General features: G+C 52.8%; 1 protein-coding gene across 1 annotated transcript in view; it reads left to right on the top strand.

The window, feature by feature from the left end:
- Positions 1-8869, top strand: part of fgf8a (fibroblast growth factor 8a) — a 10190-nt gene extending 1321 nt beyond the window's left edge. Inside the window, exons 2-3 of the mRNA XM_042336873.1 lie at positions 2798-2904; positions 8588-8869. Coding sequence (XP_042192807.1) covers positions 2798-2904; positions 8588-8869 — 389 coding nt within the window. The remainder of the gene's footprint in view (positions 1-2797; positions 2905-8587) is intronic.
- The last annotated feature ends 1998 nt before the right edge of the window (positions 8870-10867 follow it).

Here is a 10867-nt window from a genome sequence, read left to right as displayed (position 1 = left end):
AAGGGGAAGAGAGAGGGTGGAGGGGGAGGAGGGGAGAGAGGTTAGGAGAAGGGGAGAAAGAAGGGAGGGGGAGAGAAAGAGAGGGGGAGGGGGGAGAGAGGAGGGGAGAGATAGAGGGGGGAGGGGGGGTGGAAAGAGAGAGAGAGAGTGTGAAAGTGACTGAAAGAGAAGGGGAGAGAGACGAGCACAGTGAGCAACCAGGAAGAGAGAGAATATGTGTGTGAGACACAGCTAAAGACTGAGCTACTGAGGGAGAGACTGATTGACAGACAATGTGAGTAAACGGAGAGATAGAGAGAGATAGACAGAGTGGGTGTGAGGTGTGAGCCAGAGAGAGTGTGACAGACAGAGTGAGAGAGGGATAAAGGTGGAGAGAGAGAGGGAGAGAGAGAGAAACTGTAAGAGAGATTTAGAGAGAGGGGAGAAAGTGAGATAGATATAGAGAATGGAGAAATTAAATGTTTGGGGAGAGATGGAGACTGAGTGTGAGAGTGTGAAAACCACGAGCATCTCACTGGGCTTCCCAGGAGTTACTGTGAGGTGCAGTGTAATGACTGGTTTGTAGGGGATTGTGCATTTGGTAAGATTCCGGGTTCCTCTCCTGCAATTTACAATTCCATTTCTGTATATTTCGGGAGGTGGAAACAGATGTGTATACACTCCCATCACACACCCCGGCCCCGCACTCACTCTGACACATCTGACACCCTTACACAACTTACACACTTGCACACTTACACACTTGCGCAATTTACACTTACTCCTTAGCCTCCTTCAATTCCCGCCTCAAGACCCTCCTCTCGACCATGCCATCGGCCACTCCCCTTCCCCTCCCCTCCCTTCTCCCCCTCTGACCCCAGCTCGGGTCTGAAATGCTGTCACTGTCCAGCGCCTTGAGACGTCCTCCCGACGTGAAAGGCGCTCTATGCATGTAATCTTGTCGTTGTTGTTACACACCTTACACAACAACAAACCAGACAGAAAGTTAGCCAACATTTAGCATGGAGTCTGCGCTCCCCTGTCTGCTCAGTTCAGACGTGTTTTTCCCTGATTATAATACCCTATAACCACAGCAGAACTGTACACAGTAATCTAGAACGATCCTGCGTACGGCTGTCTGTCTGAGATCAGGTCCTGTTAACAAGCACTAATTGGACTTCCTCCCTCTATGTTGCTCTCTGAGAGTCAGAAGGCCTGACCCTGGTTACTTACCCCCACACAAGTGTCAGACAGCAGCACAGTCCTGCACGCTCACACCCACACACGCTTTATCCTCCTTTACTGACTGGCATCCACTGCACCCAGAGAACCTGCCCCACTTCACTCACTCTGACACGAGCACACACACCCCCTCCCTCACACCATTCACTCACAAACCACAGCTCTAACTCACTAACACCCCCATCTTACCATTCAATGCAATTACTGGAAATCTGTCACTATAACACACGGTGATTGCTGTTCTATATAACACACATGTGCAGCTAATATAATAAGAATTCTTTCATTTGATACAGTGTCTTATCACCTCATTGAGACATCTCAAAGCACTTCACGGAATATATTGTAAAGTGGATTGACTGCGTATTCAGTGGGCGAAACTACTCTCTGTCTAATACACAGAGGCTGCTATTCTCCACAACACACTCCGTCTGCCGGTTCAGGTGGATGATAAAGATCCCATCGCATTATTCGATAAAATAAATAATAATAATAATAAAGCAAAGGAGTTTCTCTCTCTCCGCGCCTTGGCCTTACAGTCACTGCTAACATATCAAATGTGGGGTTTATTATACATTATTGCAGGCAGCTTACTGACACCCTCCCGCACACACATCTCCCCTCACACACCCCAACACCCCCCCTCACACACACACACACACCAACCCCCCCCCCACACACACACACCAACACCCCCCCACACACACACACACCAACCCCACCCCCACACACACACACACCAACCCCACTCCCCCACACACATACACACACACACCAACACCCCCCCACACACACACACACACCAACACCCCCTCACACACACACACACCAACACCCCCCCCCACACACACACACACCAACACCCCCCCCACACACACACACACACCAACCCCACCCGCCCACACACACACACCAACTCCACCCCCCCACACACACACCAACACACCACCCACACACCACACACCAACCCACCCCTCACACACACACACACACCAACACCCCCCCCACACACACACACACCCCAACACACACCCCCACACACACACACCAACCCACCCCCCCCACACACACACCAACCCCACTCCCCCACACACACACACCAACCCCACCCCCACACACACACACCACACCCACCCCCACACACACACACCAACCCACTCCCCCCACACACACACCCCAACCCCCCCCCCACACACACACACATACCCCACCCCCACACACACCTGAATAGTTGACCAGTGACCTCAGTGAGGTGGGGGCAAGAGAGACCGGGTTCGGGTTAGACAGCGGCAGAGGTCCGGGGGGGAGCCTCGGGGGTGGGGGGGGAGCCCCGGGGGGGGAGCCTCGGGGGTGGGGGGGAGGGGGAGCTCCGGGGGGGGAGGGGGAGCTCGGGGGGGGGCAGCCCGGGGGGGGGGAGCACCGGGGGGGGCAGCCCGGGGGGGGGGCAGCCCGGGGGGGGCAGCCCGGGGGGGAGCAGCCCCGGGGGGAGCCCCGGGGGGGTGGGGAGGGGGTGAATCAGGAGCAGTCTGTGGTGGGATGAGGAGCTGTGACGGTCGGTGACACTGTGTCTCTGCAGCCAAACTGATCGTAGAGACGGACACGTTCGGGAGCCGCGTCCGCATCAAAGGGGCAGAGTCCGGGTTTTACATCTGTATGAACAAGAGGGGGAAACTCATCGGGAAGGTAAGGGTTAATATATACCCCCCTCAGGGACCCCAGGGACACCCTCACACACACACACACACACACACACACAGAGACACCCTCACACACACCCACACACACAGAGACACCCTCTCACACACACACACACACAGACACCCTCACACACACACACACACACACACACACACAGAGACACCCTCACACACACACACACACACACACACACAGAGACACCCTCACACACACACACACACACACACACAGAGACACCCCACACACACCCACACACACACAGAGACACCCACACACACACACACACACACACAGAGACACCCTCACACACACACACACACACACACACACACACACAGAGACACCTCACACACACACACACACACACACACACACAGAGACACCCTCACACACACCCACACACACACACACAGAGACACCCTCACACACACCCACACACACAGAGACACCCTCACACACACACACACACACAGACACCCTCACACACACACACACACACAGACACCCTCACACACACACACACACACACACAGACACCCTCACACACACACACAGACACCCTCACACACACACACACACACACAGAGACACCCTCACACACACACACACACACACACAGAGACACCCTCACACACACACACACACACACACAGACACCCTCACACACACACACACACACAGACACCCTCACACACACACACACACAGAGACACCCTCACACACACACACAGACACCCTCACACACACACACACAGAGAGACACCCTCACACACACACACACACACAGAGAGACACCCTCACACACACACACACACACACACACACAGACACCCTCACACACACACACACACACACAGACACCCTCACACACACACACACACACACAGACACCCTCACACACACACACACACACACACACAGAGACACCCTCACACACACCCACACACACAGAGACACCCTCACACACACACACACACACAGAGACACCCTCACACACACACACAGACACCCTCACACACACACACACACACACACAGAGACACCCTCACACACACACACACAGACCCCTCACACACACCCACACACACACAGACACCCTCACACACACACACACACACACCCTCACACACACACACACACACAGACACCCTCACACACACACACACACAGAGACACCCTCACACACACACAGACACCCTCACACACACACACACACACAGAGACACCCTCACACACACACACACACACAGAGAGACACCCTCACACACACACACAGAGACACCCTCACACACACCCACACACACACAGACACCCTCACACACACACACACACACACACCCTCACACACACACACACACAGAGACACCCTCACACACACACACAGACACCCTCACACACACACAGAGAGACAGAGACACTCACACACACACACACAGAGACAGAGACACCCTCACACACACACACACCCTCACACACACACACACACACACCCACACACACACACCCTCACACACACACACACACACACACACCCCCCACACACACACACACACCCCACACACACACACACACCCACACACACAGAGACACACACCTACCCACACACAGAGAGACACCCACACACACACACACACACAGAGACACACCCCACACAGACACACACCCACACACACCCTCACCCACACACACACACACACACACAGAGACACCCTCACCCACACACACACACAGACACCCACACACACACACACACAAACACACACCTTCACCCACAGAGACATCCACACCCACAGAGACACCCTCACCCACACACACACTCTCCCCCACAGAGACACCCTCACCCACACACACACACAGACACCCACACACACACACACACAAACACACACCTTCACCCACAGAGACATCCACACCCACAGAGACACCCTCACCCACACACACACTCTCCCCCACAGAGACACCCTCACCCTCACCCACAGAGACACACTCACCCACACCCACAGAGACACCCACAGAGACACCCTCACCCACACCCACAGAGACACCCACAGAGACACCCACACCCACAGAGACACTCTCACCCTCACCCACAGAGACACCCTCACCCACAGAGACACCCTCAGCCTCACTCACAGAGACACCCACACACACACCCACACACACAGAGACACCCACACACACAGAGACACCCTCACCCGCACCCACAGAGAGACCCACACCCACAGAGACACACTCACCCACACCCACAGAGACACCCTCACCCACACCCACAGAGACACCCACACACACACCCACAGAGACACCCTCACCCACACCCACAGAGACACACACCCACACACACAGACACCCTCACCCACAGAGACACCCTCACCCACACCCACACAGACACCCTCACCCACACACACAGAGGCAGAGACACCCTCACCCACACACACACCCACAGAGACAGAGACACCCTCACCCACACCCACAGAGACAAAGACACCCTCACCCACAGAGACACCCACAGAGACAGAGACACCCTCACCCACAGAGACACCCACAGACAGAGACACCCTCACCCACACACACACACCCACAGAGACACCCACACCCACAGAGACACTCTCACCCTCACCCACAGAGACACCCTCACCCACAGAGACACCCTCAGCCTCACTCACAGAGACACCCACACACACACCCACACACACAGAGACACCCACACACACAGAGACACCCTCACCCGCACCCACAGAGAGACCCACACCCACAGAGACACACTCACCCACACCCACAGAGACACCCTCACCCACACCCACAGAGACACCCACACACACACCCACAGAGACACCCTCACCCACACCCACAGAGACACACACCCACACACACAGACACCCTCACCCACAGAGACACCCTCACCCACACCACACAGACACCCTCACCCACACACACAGAGGCAGAGACACCCTCACCCACACACACACACACCCACAGAGACAGAGACACCCTCACCCACACCACAGAGACAAAGACACCCTCACCCACAGAGACACCCACAGAGACAGAGACACCCTCACCCACAGAGACACCCACAGACAGAGACACCCTCACCCACACACACACACCCACAGAGACAGAGACACCCTCACCCATAGAGACACCCTCACCCACAGAGACACCCACAGAGACAGAGACACCCTCACCCACAGAGACACCCACAGAGACAGAGACATCCTCACCCACAGAGACACCCACAGAGACAGAGAGACCTCCTCACCCACAGAGACACCCACAGAGACAGAGAGACCTCCTCACCCACAGAGACACCCACAGAGATAGCCACGGATAGAGGAGACTCCTACACCACAGAGACACCCACAGAGATAGAGACCTCCTCACCCACAGAGACACCCACAGAGACAGAGACACTCTCACCCACAGAGACACCCACAGAGACAGGGAGACCTCCTCACCCACAGAGACACCCTCACCCACAGAGACACCCACAGAGACAGAGAGACACCCTCACCCACAGAGACAGAGAGAGACACCCTCACCCACAGAGACACCCTCACCCACAGAGACACAGAGAGATACCCTCACCCACAGAGACAGAGAGTGAAAGAGACATCCACACCCACAAAGAAAAAGAGCGACACATACCCAGAGAGAGGGTGCGCAGTGTGTAAGGGGTGGGGCGGGGGGGTAGTGTGTAAGAGGGGGTAGTGTGTGATGGAGTAGGGGGGCAGTGTGTAGTGGGGGTAGTGTGTAGGGGGGTAGTGTGTGATGGTTTAGGGGGGCAGTGTGTAGTGGGGGTAGTGTGTAAGTGGGGGTAGTGTGTGATGGAGTAGGGGGCAGTGTGTAGGGGGGGTAGTGTGTGATGGAGTAGGGGGGCAGTGTGTAGTGGGGGTAGTGTGTAGGGGGGGTAGTGTGTGATGGAGTAGGGGGGCAGTGTGTAAGGGGGGTAGTGTGTAGGGGGGGTAGTGTGTGATGGTGTAGGGGGCAGTGTGTAGTGGGGGTAGTGTGTAGGGGGGTAGTGTGTGATGGTGTAGGGGGGTAGTGTGTAGGGGGGTAGTGTGTAAGTGGGGGTAGTGTGTGATGGTGTAAGGGGGCAGTGTGTAGGAGGGTAGTGTGTAGGGGGGGTAGTGTGTGATGGTGTAGGGGGGCAGTGTGTAGGGAGGGGTAGTGTGTGATGATGTAGGGGGGGCAGTGTGTAGGGGGGCAGTGTGTAGGGGGGGCAGTATGTGATGGTGTAGGGGGGCAGTGTGTAGGGGGTGTAGTGTGTGATGGTGTAGGGGGGCAGTGTGTAGGGGGGGCAGTGTGTGATGGTGTAGGGGGGCAGTGTGTAGGGGGGGCAGTGTGTAGGGGGGCAGTGTGTGATGGTGTAGGGGGGCAGTGTGTAGGGGGGGTAGTGTGTGATGGTGTAGGGGGGGCAGTGTGTAGGGGGGGCAGTGTGTGATGGTGTAGGGGGGCAGTGTGTAGGGGGTGTAGTGTGTGATGGTGTAGGGGGGCAGTGTGTAGGGGGGTAGTGCGTGATGGTGTAGGGGGGCAGTGTGTAGGAGGGGGCAGTGTGTAGGGGGGGCAGTGTGTGATGGTGTAGGGGGGCAGTGTGTAAGGGGGTACAGGGTGTAATGGGATATCTCCCCCCGCAGCCCCATTGCCCACGTCACGGGTCAGCAATGTTAGGAGACTGGACACAGCGAAGCTGACAGACAGCGCCATTAACATCTAAACACCTGTCACAGCCTCACCCCACCACCCAAACACACCCTGATGTCTCTCTCCTTTATCCCCTCCTTATCTCTATCTTTCGCTCTCTCTCTCTATCTTTTCTTTTTCGTTTTTTGCCTCTTTTTCATTCTTTCTGTCTCTCTGGATCACTCTTCTTTCTCTATGCATTTCTTTGCTTTTTTGTGTCTGTGTTGAATCACTCCGGAACACTACCCCACGTGAAGGGCTCTATATAAGTTGTTGATATTGTTGTTGTCTTTTTCTCTGTCTGTCTCTGTGTTTCTTTCTCTCTATATTTTTCTCTCTCTCTCTCTCTATTATTCTATCTTTTTTCGCTCTCTATATATTTCTGTCTCAGTTGCTCTCTCTCTTGTGTCTCTCAGTCTCTATCTACCTATGTATATTTATTTCTCTGTATGCATACATATTTCTCTTTCTCTCGGTCTTGCTCTCTCTGTATATTTCTCTCTCTGGCTCTCAATCTGGAGCTAGACTCCGCCAGTTGATACCAATCGATATCGATTGTAGCTGAACTATCTAATTAACTAGCTTAACTGAAGGTAACTAGCTGAGTTACCCAGGTTAACTCAATGATAATAATAATCCTTGCATTTAATATCACGCCTTATCATGGCTTCAAGACGTCTTAAGGCACTTCACGGAATACACTGTAAAGTGAATTGACTGAAAAATTGAAAAGGCAGAATGTGCAGAGCTCTGGGGGAGAGGGACTGATTGGGCAGCACAGGCCCACTGGGCTGAATGGCCTCCTTCTGTTTTATTCTATGATTCTATGACTGCAGGTTTTGTGGGCGAAGCTCAACTTAAAAACTTGTTTTCATCTTTCACCTGAAGGACGGGACATTGTTAACAACAAGATGCTAACTCCTCTCTCTCCCCCACCCACCCCTCTCTACCCCTCCCTCCCCTCCCCCCACTCTCCCCCCCCACCCAGCAGAGTGGTCGGAGTCGGGACTGTGTGTTCACGGAAATTGTGCTGGAGAACAACTACACTGCCCTGCAGAACGCGCGCTACAAGGGCTGGTTCATGGCCTTCACCAGGAAGGGGAGGCCGCGGAGGGGATCCCGCACACGGCAGCACCAGCGAGAGGTGCACTTCATGAAGCGGCTCCCGAGGGGCCAGGTGTCGGGGCCCGAGTCACACCGGCACTTTGAGTTCATTAATTCACCTTTCTCCAGTCGCTCCAAACGCACCCGTCACTCCCGCCCCCGGTAAATACCCCTCACACTCACCCTCTCACACACACACACCCTCACACTCACCCCCTCACACACACACTCACACTCACCCCCTCACACACACCCCCTCATACTCACCCCCTACACACACCCCTTCACACACCCTCACACTCGCCCCTCACACACACCCCTCATACTCACCCCCTCACACACACCCCCTTACACACACCCCTTCACACTCGCCCCCTCACACACACACCCTCACACTCACCCCCTCACACTCACGCCCTCACACTCACCCTCTCACACTCACCCTCTCACACTCACCCTTACACACCCCCTCACATACACCCCCACACACACACCCTCACACTCACCCCCCTCCACATCCCCTCACACCTCCATCACACTCACCCCCGCTTCACACTCACACCACCCTCACTCTGGCTCCAAACCACTCTTTTTCTTAATTTTTTTATATAAAAATCAATCAGATATTTTATTTTTGTACTGGGCTCCGGGTCACAGGGCAAATGAGTTATATCAAAAAGCAGCCCTTCTGTGGGGGAAAGGGTTACATGGAAGAGAAATGAAAAAGGATGTTTTTTATTGGGGAGGGAGAAAATGAGATTAAATTAAATCTAAGTGAAAAACATACACCTCATCAGCCAATCCGTGCCTGAAGCTAAACAAATCTGGTGTTTGTAAGAATAATAATACTTGCATTTGATGTAGCGCCTTATCACGTTGTCAACAGGTCTCAAAGCGATTCACAGAACATACTGTAAAGTGAATTGACTGTATATTTTGTGGGCGAAATGCGGCAGCCAATTGCGCACAGCAGCGTCCCACAAACAGTCGTGGATTTGTACATTTGTAGTTATACAGAGAGACAGCAGAGTCTCACCTTCCTGGTACGGTTTATTTTTATACCTATTCCAATTGTCTGTAAATCTTAACATTATTATTAATAATGTTAATAATAATCCTTGCATTTGGTAAAGAGCCTTATCACATCATTTAGGTGTCTCAAAGCGCTTCAAAGGATACACTGTAATGTGTAGTGACTGTGTATTTTGTTGGTGAAATGCGGCAGCCATTTACACACAGCAGAGTCCCACGAACAGCCATGGAGTGAGTGACCAATTTTATTGGGGGGTTGTTGGCCAGGACACTGGGGGAGAGAGAGAAACTCCCTTCTCTTTTTGAACAGCATCACGGTATCTTTAACACCCACCTGAACAGGCAAACGGGGCCTCGGTTTAACATCTCATCCAAAGGATGGACTTGAAAGAGAGACTTAAATTGAGCTAAGGATCACCATCCACAATCTCCTCCATCTCTTTTCCTGTTGTAAATATTTTGTGTTCCTTATTATTATTGTTATTAGTTTAAAACAAACGCTGTATAGTTGTTAAGAGTTTGATGTAACTTTTTTATTGTTTGGGTTATTCGAGATGTTTTAAGGATTGTGTAAAATAATTTTAATGATGAAAATATTTATTTAATATCTGCATTACATTTGTATTAGAACACAGAGAGCCTTTGTTGTTTTTATTTGTGGATGGATCGAGAAATATCTGAATAATAAACAACCACTCACATTGTTCAGTATCAAAGCCACAGGTGGAGTCACACAGATGCTGGCTCTCACCTGTCTGCTCTCCTCTGACCTCACATCACAGGAATATAGAAACAGGAGGAGGCCATTCAGCCCCTCAAGCCTGCTCCGCCAATCTATTAGGTAATGGCTGATCTATACCTCAACTGCATGTCAATTCATCACCTAGATTTTGTTCAGTTAATAAGAAAGAAAGAGCCAATGTTACTTTGGTGCCTTATCTTATAATAATAATCCTTGCATTTGATATAGCGCATTATCGTGGCAAAGTGCTTCACAGGATTTTACTCCGAAGTGCAGTGACTGCATTTGTTGTTGAACACACCAGCCAGATTGTGCGCAGCAACGTACCACAAACAGCTGTGAGGTGCTCCTTATGCATTCATACTCGCATTTTAAGTGCTTTTCTGTCAA

Source organism: Callorhinchus milii, unplaced genomic scaffold (genome assembly GCF_018977255.1).
Source record: "Callorhinchus milii isolate IMCB2004 unplaced genomic scaffold, IMCB_Cmil_1.0 Scaffold7, whole genome shotgun sequence".
Classification (NCBI taxonomy): domain Eukaryota; kingdom Metazoa; phylum Chordata; class Chondrichthyes; order Chimaeriformes; family Callorhinchidae; genus Callorhinchus; species Callorhinchus milii.
The sequence above is the reverse complement of the archived record's forward strand: the minus strand, read 5'-3'. Positions and strand labels throughout refer to the sequence as shown.